Source organism: Pseudochaenichthys georgianus, chromosome 24 (genome assembly GCF_902827115.2).
Source record: "Pseudochaenichthys georgianus chromosome 24, fPseGeo1.2, whole genome shotgun sequence".
NCBI lineage: Eukaryota > Metazoa > Chordata > Actinopteri > Perciformes > Channichthyidae > Pseudochaenichthys > Pseudochaenichthys georgianus.
In genome coordinates, this window is record NC_047526.1 from 6827799 (window position 1) to 6845519 (window position 17721).

Here is a 17721-nt window from a genome sequence, read left to right on the forward strand (position 1 = left end):
GGAAAAATTATGTATTGAAGTCTGGGGAGAGAAAGACTATCTTTCGATCCCGTTTGAATTGTGCCACGAATTACACATGATGTTAAAAAAATTAAAAAAATCATTTCCATGTCAAAAAGTCACAGTTTGTCATAAAACTGTTGAAATATAAGACTATGAAAAATACGCAACTAGAAAGACTACAAATCCCAGAGTCGCGTAAGTGATGTCATAACTGACGTCACAATTGTTTTCCTCCGCTAAATATAAGAGATAGCTAAGATAAGATAACTTTAACAAGATGCCTGTGTGCTTAGTACCAGGTTGTTATCATACCAGCAATGGGTCTTGCTCGTTCTTTCGCTTCCCGTCTGATGAGAGGACCAGGGGTGGCTGGCTGGATCAAGTTAGCTACCTAGCTAGTAGCTAGCACGTTAGTTAGCATTACAGTCTTAGCCTTGTCATTTGTATTAGCCTTAACATGAAGTAACATCAAGTAACCCAAAATGTTAAACAGTAAGAGTAGTATATATTTTCGTGAACCCTTTGAAGAGTACTGTCACACCGGTGTGATCATTCTATAATACACCATTTAAGCCCGGGGGAGAAATGCTAACGCTACATTAGCATCGGCGATCTTTTCTACTTCATGCTATCTGCACAAATGGTTGACATTAAACATTAAAAAGATCAGGCAGTTCAGAGAGAATCAAAGGAAGGAAGGCAGGCAGGCAGGTATGTGCTCGGAACAGTCTCATAATACACACATGCACACAGAAGGATTCACACTTGTATTTCATGATCTGCAAAAGGATTCACACTTGTATTTCAATGCACACACAAATGTGTTCAGTTTCATATACATGTAAATAAAATCCAAATACAGAAAAAGGTTTTACATGTGTATTTTTGATCCTCACATATTTGTTTTTCGTATAAATCCCCTGAACCTGCAAACACAAACCGCTTTCTGTGCACGGATCGCTGTTCATTCGTGTGTGGGTTTTTTGAGACTCCCCTGACAGTCAGCCGATTCGTACTTGTAATTTTTTCTATCTATAGCCAATTAGATGTCTCCTAAATTCTAAGCCAATCACATGAGCGCATGTCTGTATGAAGTTGTTGTGAGTGTGGAGGGAGCAACTGCAGACCAGTGCACTACGAAGCCAGTGCTAGATAGTGAACTGTCAACGGGGGGGGGCCCCGCCGGTCATTATCGGCCGATATTCACTCTTAATAGTTTGATCGGTGCTCTCTATAAAGGCCGATCAGGAGAGCTGGATCTGATCGATATGGACATAAACGTGAGTGAAGTATAACCGGACGCGAGAGAGAGATCAGATCAGCTGCTGAGTCTGATGGAGACACGCAGCTCTGCATGATCACCTGAAGCCCCGCCCTCTGTTTAGCGAGCTGACCGGACTGCGCAAAATGCGTATATGAAGTGTCATGAACGCAATAAATCATACCCTTGTGGGGGTGCGCTCATGTGATTGGCTTAGAATGAAGGAGACATCTGATTGGCTATAGATAGAAAAAATTACAAGTACAAATCAGGTGACCATCAGGGGAGTCTCAAAAAACCCACACACGAATGCACAGCGATCCGTGCACAGAAAGCGGTTTGTGTTTGCAGGTTCAGGGGATTTAAACGGAAAACAAATATGAGGATCAAAAATACATATGTAAAACTTTTTTCTGTATTTGGATTGTATATGAAACGAACACATTTGTGTGTGCATTGAAAAACACAAGTGTGGATCCTTTTGCGGATCATGAAATACAAGTTTGAATCCTTCTGTGTGCATGTGTGTATTATGAGACTGTTCTGAGCCCATAGGCAGGCAGCTTTTGCATTCAATTCTTCTGGACGTGTTTCATTGTGGTGAATCTGATGGTGAGGGTAGGCAATCCCTTGTTTAGCAAGACAGTAGTGACGGCCATCTTGGTGACGTGTGCTGTTGTGCGGGACCAGAGATGTAGTTCATTGACCGTTTCACACAAAGAAATGTGTGTGTTCACAGTTTTACGACACATTATTTTTTTTTGACTGGCAAAATTATCTTTTAAATTGACAAACATCATATGTGTAATTCGTGGCACAATTCAAAACGGGATCGAAAGATAATCTTTCTCTCTCCATTGACTTCAATACATAATTTTTCCGAAATAAGGTCCCATGGAGGTCCACCAGAAGGGGAGGGACTTTGCCACTCTATCGGTATATGGGTATTTCTCAATGTCGAGTAAATCTGCTGCAGAGCCACTATTTCAAGCATACTACGTCATTGAGTGCCGCCGAAGTACTGTTCCAATCTCCAGCATACTTGGAATTCTACCAAGGCTCGACATTAACGACTGCCCGATGGCCCGGGGCCATCTAGTATTTAGCTCTGGCAATGAAGCCTCACCTGCTGGTTGCCCGATCGGGCAATCTATTATGCCAGTATCATGCAGCTGGCGGATCCAGTAATGAGTGACCCGACAGTAAAACTAAACGTATCTATAACTAGTAGGGATGCACAATATTGGGTTTTTGAAACCGATACCGATAACTTCCTGCTTCTCAAGACTGATACCGATAATAAAAAAAGATTTACTCCACTAATTATTTTAACGCGATTAACGCATGTGTATTTGTTTTCCTTGGCCGCCCCGTAGTTTCAGAGCGCATCGAGTTTAAAATACCATCTACAAGCTGATGCTGACAGCCCCGCTCCTGCCGCCCGCTTGTGGCAGACCACACTTCCACGCTCACCGGCAGGCACCGACTGGCCATATATATATAATGCAATAAGCTTCCTAGTGCAATAATAAGCTACAGGGACGTTAATCTAACGTCGGTAATATTAACTTTATTTAATACAACATTTACGGTCCAAGATTTAATCATACAGCCCATGTAGTATTCTTTCACACACACATACGGGTATTGGGCCGAGGGCGACACCGTACTTCCGGTATCCGCCATTTCACGCGAGGTGCAAGCAGAATATCATAGTCTATTGCCTTAATCAATATCTAGTCAACTCTAAAATAGGGCCACTTTCGAGGGTCGTTTTCTCATACATCTGCAGGCAGTCCGTAAGGGCAATCCGATAACCCACACAGCTCTAGTTTACGCTGGTAACGACCTCGAGCACACCCCTCAAGTCCAGTGTAATCCGAAGACATGCAGAGATTTCTTCGGTCGTTAATTCAGAAAAAAAACCTAGTGCGCTCTGCTTGGCTATGTTAGCTAGCTGTTTATATTTGCACCTCCAGGATATTTGCACCTCCAGGAAAATGGTGTATTTATATATATATGGCGCGCGTTGCATTGTATTGTAGGTAGCTTGTGATGTCACTGTGTGTGAAAGAATATGTATGTGTTACGTCTACTTCCTTAGTTTAACTTTAAACCATTCTGGTTGGTTGGGAACCCTCATCACGTGTGATGTATCCGGTTTGAGACCCCTCTGATTGGCCACTGTAAATTCCACTCGTCATCTCTCTCAACAGCGCTCTTATTATTATTGTTGTGAGACTCCCGCAGGCATGGCGGACGGAGCGAAGTGATCGAAGGTCTGGGTGCACTTTAAAAAATGTAGCAGTGCAAGGTGCAATCTATGTACTCAATTAGTTGCTTGTAAAGGGGGTAACACAAGCAACTTAATGAATCATTTGCAAACGAGACACTCATTGAATCTAAAACGGTGCAGCGTATTTGACAGCCTAAACAATGTGGCTGCTAGCGATAGTGCTAACAGTAGCACGCTAACAACGTCCTCCTCAGTGCAACCTGATACGATTTGTGGGACAAATGCAACGGTATTCTAAAAATACTAAACTGTCGGCAACTATAGATGCCGTTTTCGCGGACTTCAGCCGCGTTGTGTGTAAAAGTGACCTGAGCGAAGGCTTGCAGGCAGGTTAGCTGCTGCGCACGGGTAATATGTTTTGTTTACCTGAGTGAAGTCTTGCAGGCACATCGCCTTGTCTTTTTTTAGTTTATTAACACTGACAGTGTATTAATGTGAGCTCCTACACCTATAATAATGTGGCCTTTCATTGAATGCTTTATAAACCAGTTAAACTTACAGATGTCATTGTGAATTGGAAAACTGCATTTAAATGTTGTTAAAGGTCAACGTTTCCAGTGGCATTTTTATATGCACAAAAGTGGTGGGGCACAAAAAACGTAGATGTCTATAAGCTTCTGCAGTGAGGTTCATGACTGGTGAGGCACTGGCACTGACTCTTCAGGTTATATTTTGACCTAAATCAAAATATAATATTATTTTCAAAAGCTTTTTTTGTCAGATGCTTCGATTAATTTTAAACAGACAGTTCAACAAAAGGATACCCAACATTTTTAATTTTATCATTTAAATATTGAATTGTTCTCTCTTAGTAAGATCCCATTTTCAATAAAATTGCGGTCTTCTTGAAGATGAAGTCCATGCTATCCTTCTGGAGAAAGATCTCTATTACTTTTTTGTAAAAGTCCTCCTTATCTTCTTGTAGTTTCAAAAGTCTATCATAAATCTAATCGATAGATTTATGATTAGAAAATTATAAAAGTAGGGTAGACGTGGATATTATCCTGCTGAACAAAATGTGCAACGGGTACGTTTCCCACAAATCTTATTTTTGAGCTATTTTCTAAAATCCTATGGAGAAATCTCGTTGCTTTTTTGTCGAGGGAAACCATGCGCAGCTTACTTCCTGGTTTTAGGACGCCTCACTGCAGCTCTCTCTCGTCTCCACTTCACACACCACACTTTTCGCAGCACACGTACTTGCCAATCAGCTCTGAATTATGTGAGATGACGTATGGTGGGGATGGCAGCTCTATGCCCCTATGGTCATTATTATTTTGCCACACACTTTAAATAGGACAATACTCTGAGCATGCGCAGTGTAGTTTTTACAGTCACTGTTCACTTAGATGGTGAGAGGGAGGGGCAGGATGGGGTTTTGTCTCACATGGCTCTAAACAGCTCAATAGGCACACACTGTAGACACTAATTAGAAGAACACACACTAAAACGCCAATGTACAGACGAATCAGATTATTAAACATGATCTTAAAATATATTTCCCAAAAATGTTTTGCATTTTTTTTTTAAATCATTATTTGTAATACTTTCTTCTGACAATAGGTGGGGCTGTGTATGGTTCAGCAATTGTTGGTTGTTTACTAGGAATTGACATATTTTAAGCTCAAATACTTTGTTCTATGTTTAAACCTTCAGACACATTTTGACGTGTTTCAGTTCAGCACATCATTTATTTTGTGATGATTTAAAAGTACAATCCAGAATAATATACATACTCGCCTTTATCTTTTTGCCATCTTAGCCTTTTTACCAATTTCTTCATATCACAGTTTTGCATGATGTCACTGTAGGACAATGTTTGAAGGATCTCTTGTTGAGCTAGGTTGTCAGTTTGAAATGTCTGGATGAAGATGTAACTGATTTACAAATGTTAAAAAATGCCTCTTTTCATCCTCTGTCTGAGGGAAAACCCCAAAAAGCATGATCGGGCGAGCCAGGCCCCTTAAGTTATTTTATTTATTTTTGTCTCCTTCTGAGAATCTAATGTAAGTTATACAGTTATTTCTGCAAGAAAATTACAATAAAATGACTGTTTAATCTTCACATCTTGTATTCATGTGTATGATTTTGAGCACCAAATTATTGAAAAGTATCGATAAGAGTATCGGAAAATACCGATACCGATAAGCAGTACCGGTATCGATAAAATCCTAATGATACCCATCCCTACTCATGATCAGATAACTCCACTCATTGGGTTCAGACTCACTCTGTCTTTATGACAGTAGTCCTACACATTAAACATGTCCACTCATGTGCGATAAATCATCTCCATCTGTATGGTTTGCTTCATTTTAGCCAATCCCATCATTACCATCCGCTGCAAAGCCCGCCCATCCCAACATGACAGACTCGCAGAGAGCAGACGACAACAAATCCAAAGGTAAAACACTCAAAGCACTGAAAAATACTTAAAATGTATAAATAGACAGACAACATTTAAAATAAATAAACCTAAAGTAAGAGAACTTGATGTGTTGTTTGTGTGTTCGGTAGTTGAGATATTACATCAGACGTTTCCCCTTTTTGACATGAACAGTACATCAATGTGTGAAACTGTAGTATATTTAGTTTTGTCTTGTGTTTTTGTCTATGAATCCTGAAGACCCCATTCTCTGTTTCCTCAGCGAAAGAGTACTGTAAAGTCACGTTTGCTTTCGAGGGTACAAATGAGGATGAGCTGACCATAAAGGAGGGCGAGACCCTCCACATCCTGAGCAAGGTAAGGCTCCACTGTCTCATACATTGAAGTTGTGAAATTAAATGATGGAACCGAACAACTGGGTTCACAAAAGTCACCTATATGATCTAAACTCACATGCTTGGCTGTTTGATGTGCTCATGCGGGCTTACTCATAACTGCAGAACTGTTTTCAAGTATATTCTCAAAAATCATCCTGCAAATCAGCTTGATTTATAAACATGTGTTAAGTTATGACATTTCCTGATAGTACTCAAATCTTCCCAGCGTATCTAGTGGTTCAATTCTTTATTAGAAGTCACAGGTTGGATGAAATCAAATATATCAACAGGAGATGAACACACTGATCATAATGATCTTTGTTATTTTGAAGTAGTGAAACCAGTACTGCAACTCATCAATCACGTCGCATGTCTTTGCTCACATTGTATTGAGGCATTGGTATCTATGTATCTATTTGAGAAAGGACAAAGGACGTGGAGAACTTAAGTCAGATGTAGCCACAAAGGTTCGTGTTCATCTGCAGTCCCTGGCATTTTGATGGCTTATTAAATTACAGAGAAATTCTGACACACCTCTGTCTTGTTAAAGCCCCATTTAGTCTTCTCCATTAGGTGATACACTTTGGAGTCTAGACAGACACACACACACACACACACACACACACACACACACACACACACACACACACACACACACACACACACACACACACACACACACACACACCACACACACACACACACACACACACACACACACACACACACACACACACACACACACACACACACACACACACACGCACGTACACACACAGACACTACCAGACGTACACACACACACACACACACACACACACACACACACACACACACACACACACACACACACACACACACCACACACACACACACACACACACACACCACACACACACACACACACACACTCAAACTCAGCTACCTCTGACATGTTGACAGTTCAGTTCCCTTTTTAAAGACCACAGAGTAAAGATATGTAGCACCATCTAGTGGACACTGTTGAGAAGTGCTATTTAAATGATTTTCTACTTTGCTGTGGAGCCAAGACAGAGCAAAGATCACAAATCAATACCTTAAGCAGGGGTAGACATTAAGGGTCAAATTAGATTTTCAATATCACTGGCCCAAGAGAATTAGTCCAAATAAAATAGACTCTAATAATGAAGAAAATGAACACATTTGTTGCAATAGTAATTTATTTACAAACTACATTACTACTATACTGCAACATTTCAATCGTCAGTTCTTCCTCATTTTCCTCCTCGGTCGGTTGGTTTTGCCGTCCTCCTGATGACCAGGCTGTAAATCCTGGACGTCTAGCTCTTGACCCCGACTGTCACCACTGCAAAACAGCTCTCTTAGCGTCAAAGGTATCCAGACTAGGCCCTTCAATGGTCAGGAACATGAGGCGAGTGAGATTTCGGGTCGACAGTGAGGACCTCCAGTCGCTCTTCACCCTCTTCATGCAAGAGACGCCTCTCTCACATGTCACGGCCATTGTTGGGTAGATCTGGGCAAAGATGCCTAGGTTCTTAAACTTGGTCTGTAGGTCACCTCTCTGGAGTATTTCTAGGAGAGGGTCTCCGAGGGGCCCATTCCGCATTCTTGCCCAGATGTTATAGAGCCTGTACTCTCCCAACACCTCAGTGACAGTGGTCCCTCACGCACCAGGATGCTCTGGTAATGGTGGCACGGGGACTCAATATGTGCTCGTCCATGGAGGACAACGGCTTCTTTGGACTCATCTGAGTTGTCCACACATTATGATCAAGAGCTGAGCATTTTTGCACAATGCTCTCGGTAGACAGCAGGTCTCCCAGACAGCTCTCAATAGATTTGGCAAGCATGTCTGTAATTTTCTTCCTGTCTGTAGCCAGTGTGTCTGCGGTGGTGTTTTTGTTTAGCTCTACACCTCTATAGGTGCCATTCATTGCATCAGCCAACATCTTCCTTTGCTGCTCTCCGGGCTCCAGACACAGCTCTGTAAAGGCCCTGACACACCAAGCAGTCACCAGAGGACTAGCTGTTGCCTGGCCGTGTTCTCCTGCGTTTTGGCCATGTGTCGCACGGAACACACCGCACCGACTTCAGTGCGTGAGTGGCAATAACTCTCCTTACCAGCAGGCGGCGGTAGTGTGTATTCGTCATTCAAAAGAGGCAACAACCGGAAGACAGAGAAGAAGAAGAGTATCTTTTCTCCGTAATATCATACAGAGCTGGCCTCTCCTGGATCAAGGTGATGAGCAGGTCTTCGTTTGCATCATTCCAGATCGCCATGATGAGATGAAAATGAATAGCAGTCTGTGTGTGCCTTCTTAAATCGTTTGTTTACATCCCTCACTTCCGCTTCGCTTCTCATGCACTGATTTGCTAGCTGAACAGCCAATCAGAGTGATTATTTGGTCCGACTGCCAGACCCGATGCATGGCCGATTCAACATGTTGAATCGGCCATGCATCGGGTCTGGCAGTCCAAATAAGGCGTGTCACGGTCGACGGTGCGGGACACACCAACCTGACTACGGCGCCGCGAATGCCCGACAGCCTCTGACGGCCTCTGACGGCCTCTGACTCCCAAAATCGGGTTGGTGTGTCAGGGCCTTAAGGCCAATGAGGCAGGCCTCAATGTACTGCACTGCCTCCCCTGGCGTCAGACTATCCTGCTGAAACTGGAGGCTCAGTCAGTGCCTTGAGAAAGTCCAGTGTATCCAGCAGGAAGTGCATGAACTGGACATTGGTGTGGCTTTTGAGGTAGTGGGGGATGTTCTTTGCCCTTCCCAGGGTTCGTACGGGTGCTTGAAATCCTTGAAAATGCTTGATATTTGACGTGGTGTTTTCAAGGTTGGGAAAGTGCTTGCATTTTGGGAATGGTGCTTGAAATTGAGATAAAGTGCTTGGAAATGTAAATGCTTTACTTTTACAAAAAATTGCTGTCTGACTGAATAGTTCGCTTTTTAGATTAAAAGAAAAGAATTGCTTCTCTTCTACATAAAACAGCTCCGCTGCGGCCTTCCCGCGCTATGCGCGCGACCTGCAGGTGTTTGTGTTACTGTGACCTGAGCATTCTGATGAGAGATAGATGTGTGCCAGGAGGTTGCCGTCTCAACGAGCGTTGGCTAGCAGAAGACAAATACAAGCCATGGCTAAGACTAGGGTCAAGCCCACGAGTAGCCTCCTGCAAAGTTTGCAACATAACGATGCGAGAGTCTGCGCTGACGAGCCACATGAAAGGTACGCTGCAGTAGAGCATTTTAGATTAGGCTAACGTTGCATGTTACGTTTGTTTAAAGAGCCTGTGACACGGTTTTCCCCCATCATCCAAACCCATCAATTTGAGTACATATTGTCCCCTTGAAAACCGTTACTGAACTGATTTTGGATATTTGTACTTTGATAACCATTAGTCTGCCTTCAATGTTGACAATTTTCTGGATCTTCTCGCGGATTCTTCAAGTCCCGCCAAATGATGGGTGACGTCATTGCGGGCACAGCGCTCCAGCTGCACCGTTCAGGATCCCAGCATCTGCATGCAGACGCACGATGGTGCACACAGCAGCAAGCGATGACAGCGATGACAGGTTAATGTTGAACGTGTCTGAGAGCTCATATGAGGCTGAAGGATCGGTTTATGTTGTATCTTCTAAGTTTAAGAATGAGGTGCGTCAATATGGGCGATCATATGGTCATGTAGCCAGTGGTGGAATGGGACTAAAAATCATCCCGGGACTCTCGACCGGCCCACTTCGGTACCGAGCTGTCAACGGGGGGAGCGGGGGATGTAAAATACAAATATAATGTATAATGTCTGTGTCTTTGACATTAGCGCTGCTAGCCACCTGTGCCCTGTACTACGAAGCCAGTTCAACAGACCCTGGATATGTTTGAGTAACAAACAAACTAACAACAACAAACTAACAAACGAGATCTCGCTAAGCGGTCCTACGACGCTGGTTGTCAACTCGGTAAATCAAGCCAGGGTTTCTCTCACCAGCTGAGAGCGCGTTCACTAAGACACGAGTGGATCTGACTTTAATTACATTTGTCTCGAGTGTTTCGTCAACATAATGTGTTAAATAATACTTCTGCATCCAGTCTGTGACACTGTGAGTGTTGCACGGCCAGATGAGGCTGGAGAAGCTGACTCAGATAAGGAAATATATGATATATTATGATATTATATGATCCATGATCGACTGATTGATGATGTAATATGAATGATAAGTGCGACACGTTGGCATCTTCTCTGCATACGGCAGTTTAAACTGTATTTCCTTTATCCTGTAATATGACTTGAGAGATTTAAACTCCGCACACTGAGCTGATCTCTTTTCTATAGACGCCGGAGGCGGGCAGCGTCAGGTAAAAGAAGTTATTTAGCCTTCTCAAACCTGAGCCTCACGCGCCGCCTATGGGGGATGTGCTAGTTACTTATCCGACCGGCCCACTTCGGTACCGGCGCATCGGGATTCGTCCCGATGGCCAGTCCGCCACTGCACCCAGCCCACGTAAACTGTCAACGGGGGGAGCCTCGCTGCGGGGAAACGGTGGACCTAGTGTCCCGATCGGAGTGGGAATAATAATAATAATAATCCGTGCATTTCATCCATTAATTTCCACAACATTGTGGTAAAAAAACCACACATTTAATCCACGTTGGTGTTCAACTACAAAAAGCATCGGTTTGTTTTCTCATCAGTAAATGCAGACCGGCTCAAACAAACGATTTTTAATCATCATCCTCACTCATCATTTAATGTATCATATGTTCGCCGAATTGACATGAAAGCACTAATAAATGTAGTTTCATCCACTTGAGTTTATAACCACAAAAATAATCGATTTGTTTTTTATATCACATCCGACGGGAGGAAATTCAGCAGCTCTCACTCCCGATTTTTAATCCTAATGTAATCATCATCTTCACCACGATCATGTATATTTATGTCGCCGAATTGACATGAAAGCACTGACAAATATGAATATACTGTAGTCAACTTCATTAAAACGTTATCAACGTGCCTAAACTCAGTAATTCACCATTTCTACGCATGACAACACACTTTGTCCGTGTTTGGCTCTCGAAGCGTTCCCGCATTGACGTCACTTCCGGCTTCCCCCAAAACTTCAAAATGAGTCGAAGGAATTTCCCCGCGATGTTCGAAATTATTGATATTTAACGGAACGGTATCGCTTTTTCTTTTTTAAACTGACGGTTCGAGATTACTAGTAGCCCAATATTTCATTGCACAACAGTTGTTGGGATGCTGTCACAGGCTCTTTAAGCTAACGTTAGCGAGCTGAATAGCGAACTCCATGAGGGATAATAATAATTGCAGGGGATAATCATTTCAGAGGAGCGTACCTATGTTATGTGCGTTACAGTCGCCATCCTGTGGTGTTCAGAGGACGAAGCTCTCACGGCATTTCGTGTTATAGTCACAAAATATAATCTATTGATTCGACACAGAGCGATTTTGAAAGCAATGTATTTCTACTGGTAGTATGTTTCGTGCCTAAACCAAATGTGACTTGCTCTATCGAAGTCAGTCACATTGACCCGAAGACACATCTTCGTTTGTATTACTGGTCTGGGGGAAGCTCGCGAGTGTGTTTGTGTATTTTTGCGTTTGTGTACCGGGGAAACACTCACAAGAAACACCGGCGGCTGTTCTGCCTGCTGTGACGTTACATTAGTCCGTTCTCTGCTTGTAATTATGCCGAAGCTTCAAAGTTGTATTTATCATCTGAATTTGCCGAAACAAGTTTAATATTCTGAAAGCCAATACTTTGTTTATTTGAAAACATGAAAAAAAACTGAAGTGTATATATATACAATTAAATTGAAGTATTATACAATTAAAACTACATTTTGCTTTAATCCCATGTAATTGTAGAATGAACACAGTCTTCCTTTGGAGATGTCTAAGTCAGGAGTCTTGAGTAGTCAGCATTACCTAAAATCATTGGACACATTAGTAAATATTATTTTCCACTTGTTCCCATTGTGAGTCTATTTTTATGCAGCTCTGCGTGATTGTGTGGCTACAATTCAGGCTAATACGCTACCAGAGGTGGAGAAGTACTCAGATGTTGTACTTGAGTAAAAGTAGAAGTACTCAGATATTGTTTGAGTAAAAGTAGAAGTACTCAGATATTGTACTTGAGTAAAAGTAGAAGTACTCAGATATTGGTTGAGTAAAAGTAGAAGTACTCAGGTATTGTACTTGAGTAAAAGTAGAAGTACTCAGGTCTTGTACTTGAGTAAAAGTAGAAGTACTCATGTCTTGTACTTGAGTAAAAGTAGAAGTACTCAGATCTTGTAGTGAAATTATAAGTACTCAGATCTTGTACTTAGTAGAAGTAGAATTACTCAGATCTTGTACTTGAGTAAAAGTAGAAGTACTCAGATCGTGTACTTGAGTAAAAGTAGAAGTACTCAGGTCTTGTACTTGAGTAAAAGTAGAAGTACCAGCGTGTAGGAATACTCTGTTACAGTAAAAGTCCTGCATTCAAAATGTTCCTCAAGTGAAAATAGAAAAGTATTCTCATCTAAATATAGTGAAAGTAGCAACACTAAAAGTAGTCGTTGTGCAGATTGGTCCATTTCAGAATAATATATATGATATGTTTTATAATGATTGATCATGAAAGTGTTCTCAAAGCTGGTGAAGGTGCAGCTAGTCTGAAGTACTTTGTAGACTGCAGGGTAGCTGGTGGATTTACTCCAGGTGGAACTAAAGTCTGATTCAACACTTGGTTAGATTTCACATCATTCATCCACATCTGTGAAGTAACTAAAGGTGTTAAATACATGTAGTGCAGTAGAAGTACACCATGTACCTCTGAACTGTTGTGCAGTAGAAGTACACCATGTACCTCTGAACTGCAGTGGAGTAGAAGTACACCATGTACCTCTGAACTGTAGTGGAGTAGAAGTACACCATGTACCTCTGAACTGTAGTGGAGTAGAAGTACACCATGTACCTCTGACTTGTGTTCACTGCCAACCTAAAAGTACCTCAACAATTAATCAATAATGTATTGAAAAGTTATTTGGCTGATTGTTGTATATCGGCTCAGCCAGGTTATATGGGAGGCCCAGTCTACGTACAGGTCACTAATTTTGAAATATTAAACTTAGTTTTCTTTTCTTTAATTTTTCATCCTCGTGTAGAAGGCTATCACGAAACACACATTTGGTTGTTTATAGCATAAAGAACATCTGATTTAATGTGAGGTAGGGAAATAATCATTTGAGTATGTGTATATAAATATGTAATTTCCAACAGCTGTAAGATGCTTGAAAAGCTGGAAAATGCACCTTGAAAATGCTTGAAAAGTGCTTGAATTTGACTTTGGAAAAGGTGTAAGAACCCTGCCTTCCCATCACTGCAGGTGAAGGTCGGGGTGTCCTCTCTGGGCTGACCTGGTCCTCAAAGTGGGCCACAAAGATTGCATAGCTATTACACAGGATCTGTGTTGCCTTGTGGATGGAGGGCAACCACCCCTTCAGGTTTGTAGGCTTGAGGACCTTCTCCTCCATTGCATCTGCCAGCATCCTCAGCTCCCTCAGTGCCTGGAGAGTAGTGCTATTGCTGATGCAAATATTGCAGCACCTCCTGCAGCTGCTTCAGCCTCTGATTCCCTTTTATTGAATCCACCACACCTAATTCCAGCCTGTGTGCCACAGAGTGTATAGCAAGCAGGTGTCCAATCTCTTCCTTCAGCTTTGCAGCCACACCATTCCTCTTCCCCAAATTGACAGCCGCACCATCAGCGCATAGGAAAACCACCTTTTCCTTCCAGTTATCCAGACCTGCTTTTTCAAACACTGCAGAAAGTACACCATCTGCATGTGCGTGTTTCACATCCTCTATGCCAAGGAAGGACTGAAACCCTCCTCTCTCCTTATTGAAGAACTTGACATAGACAATCTCATTCTCAAGGTTCCCAGTGTCAGTTGCCCCGTCAATCATCACGCTGATCTAGCCTGCATACTTGGATCAGAAAGCAGTACTCCCTCTCCACATTGTAGATATCAATTGTGAATCTGTTGGTAAAAAAGGGAATTGTAAAAAGTTAATTAAATAGTAAATTCGGAATGTATTTGTGATTCTCACCTTAAACATGCTTTGTCTGACAATTAACACTTGGTCATGTTGGAGCCAGTCCTGCTGTTGAGCTGCACCAGGACCGGAAAGTCAGTAAATGGCTTTTCTTTCCTTACAACATAGTACGCTGTATGAAACATATCCTCCATTTTGTCCTGGAAACCTGCATCTCTTTCACCATTAGCATGAATCCCAGCTAACACAGCGGGTGTTTGGATTGCTGCCTTCTGCCTCCTCACACACACCTGGTGTGACGTGCTTTTTTCATGCGGGTCAAACCCTGTGGAGCGTTCTGCTACCTGGCCCTTGAAGAGTGGAGAGTCCCTAAATCAAATCCACTGTCTTCCTAGTAGCTCTGCAGCCCCATCCACGAGTAACGTGTCCACGTCAGGTGTTCTGTGTGCTAGCAGCAACACACGGAGCTAACTACATTATACAAACACTGGTTAATGATTAGAGGTAACTGAGTTATTTAGTTTGTTAAAGTTTCAGCTATTCTGTTTACAGTTCTGTCATCACATTATTTAATACGATTTGTTAAAACATTGTTTTGTTTTTTTATGTGAAATATTATTTATTTAATTTAAATAAAAAGCTATGTTAATTTTGTTCAAAATGTGTTAATAATATATGTATTTTTGAATCAACTATTCATCTTTATTGTCTTCATAGTTAGTTTCCACATGCCTAAAACAACCTCAAGCTACATGTAAAAGTTGAGCGTTTGAGAAATTGTGCAAGGCGTACAGTAATAGTCCGAATAGTCGATTAATCGTTTCATTAATCGATAGATTAATCGATTATCAAATGAGTCGTTTGTTGCAGCCCTACTTCTGGGACATGTCCCTATATCAAATACCTTTTATATTTTACTCTTCACTTACTTGTCAGAATAGGACGGCATTGATTTACAGAGAACCGACAAAATACATATTCAAGCCAACTCCAACGATCAAGTCAGTGTGGCTGAAACTTTCTCTCCCTCTTCTCATACTCCCCGTCACTCTCCTTCAACTCCTCCGGAGACTTTCTTTTATTTAAGAATAGATTTTTGCCCGGTGCTTGGCCGGTTACCGGTGGTTTTAAAAACATTTTGCCGAATGGTTAGGTGGCGCGAAAGTCTGTAGTGAAGCACTGTAGCCTACTCGCACTGCGCGCACGGAGCCTACTTGCACTGCGCGCACGGGAGCCTACTCGCACTGCGCGCACGGGAGCCTGCTTGCACTGCGCGCACGGGAGCCTGCTTGCACTGCGCGCACGGGAGCCTACTCGCACTGCGCGCACGGGAGCCTGCTTGCACTGCGCGCACGGGAGCCTGCTCGCACTGCGCGCACGGAGCCTGCTCGCACTGCGCGCACGGGAGCCTGCTCGCACTGCGCGCACGGGAGCCTGCTTGCACTGCGCGCACGGGAGCCTGCTTGCACTGCGCGCACGGGAGCCTGCTCGCACTGCGCGCACGGAGCCTGCTCGCACTGCGCGCACGGGAGCCTGCTCGCACTGCGCGCACGGGAGCCTGCTCGCACTGCGCGCACGGGAGCCTGCTTGCACTGCGCGCACGGGAGCCTGCTTGCACTGCGCGCACGGGAGCCTGCTTGCACTGCGCGCACGGGAGCCTGCTCGCACTGCGCGCACGGAGCCTACTCGCACTGCGCGCACGGGAGCCTGCTTGCACTGCGCGCACGGGAGCCTGCCTCGCACTGCGCGCACGGAGCCTACTCGCACTGCGCGCACGGGAGCCTGCTTGCACTGCGCGCACGGGAGCCTGCTCGCACTGCGCGCACGGGAGCCTGCTCGCACTGCGCGCACGGGAGCCTGCTCGCACTGCGCGCACGGGAGCCTACTCGCACTGCGCGCACGGGAGCCTGCTCGCACTGCGCGCACGGGAGCCTACTCGCACTGCGCGCACGGGAGCCTGCTTGCACTGCGCGCACGGGAGCCTGCTTGCACTGCGCGCACGGGAGCCTGCTCGCACTGCGCGCACGGAGCCTACTCGCACTGCGCGCACGGGAGCCTGCTTGCACTGCGCGCACGGGAGCCTACTCGCACTGCGCGCACGGAGCCTACTCGCACTGCGCGCACGGGAGCCTGCTTGCACTCCGCTCTACTCCGCAACAAACTTCTGCGGAGTAGAGCGCGATGTTGTAGCGTTAATAAACGAAACAATCTAACAAAATTGTTTGTCAAAATACCAATACCACAGAACAATGTGAGTGTATGTCTTACTGTTTTTAGTGGCCGAGCGGGCAGGAAGTACGTTATGCTGCCCGGGGGGTCTAAATAGTGCCAGCGGGCCATTTATAATGTCGAGCCCTGCCTTAAGTTGTGTCGTTATGAAATGTTTTCTTAATTCGTTGTCTGACAGGACACGGGAGAGCCAGGATGGTGGCGAGGGGAGATCGGGGGCAGAGAGGGGGTCTTCCCTGACAACTTTGTAACCATGGTGTCTGATGCAGAAAAAGAGGTAAGTCTTAGCAAATCTATCAAATCTTATAGTTGAATATTCTTAATTCTGAGGATTTGCTGTTTTCTTTGTTTATTTTCCGCAAATATATTTGTGTTTAGGATTTATTATAATTGAATGATATCAATGTTTGCTCTGTGAAGTTCTGATGGACACCTTAAGCTATTTTCTGACATTTTACATATCAAATTGTAACAAAATAATGACAAAAGATACTAGTTGAGGGCCTTTAATGAAAATTAAACATCCTAATTGAAAATGTGGAAACTGGCTATAAAGTCCCTCTCCAAATGGGTAGAAAATAAAATACTAAATAACCCAGACGTTGTAAACTACAGGACCTGACAGTGTTTTAAATCCTCACATGCACAACTCACAAAATGTAAGACTGATAGGAGGTGACAGTGTCATTAAAGGAATGGTCCACTCATTCGATAATTAATCAAAACTTCAGTATTTAGTGAAACGTTATGTTTAAACCATACCCTGAAGAAATCAGCGATATTCCCCGGTAAATAATGATTTTATAGCTCTTTTTTATCAAGACCTGTATATTCCGTCTGGCCGCCGCCATGTTTGCCATTTTCAGTAGTCACGTGATGGTCGTGACGTCATCCATGCGTTCACTTTGTCAACACACGGAAACATGGTGGAGTATTTCAGTTCGGACTCGTCAGCAGAGGAACAAGTTTTGACCAATGTGAAGAGATTGGATGGGGGAATTCAGCCATACATATCAGTATGACAATACGACACCCTCTGTCCTAAGACCCTCACATCGTACAAGGAAAAACTTCTGAAGAAAACCCCCAGTTTAAAGGGAA

General features: G+C 43.6%; 1 protein-coding gene across 2 annotated transcripts in view; it reads left to right on the plus strand.

The window, feature by feature from the left end:
• The window catches only part of cd2ap (CD2-associated protein), a 128749-nt gene that overhangs the window by 52086 nt on the left and 58942 nt on the right, over positions 1-17721 (plus strand). For both annotated transcript variants that reach the window (XM_034075865.2, XM_034075864.2), the window contains exons 7-9: positions 5880-5964; positions 6209-6303; positions 16799-16897. In XM_034075865.2, the coding sequence (XP_033931756.1) occupies positions 5880-5964; positions 6209-6303; positions 16799-16897 (279 nt within the window). The remainder of the gene's footprint in view (positions 1-5879; positions 5965-6208; positions 6304-16798; positions 16898-17721) is intronic.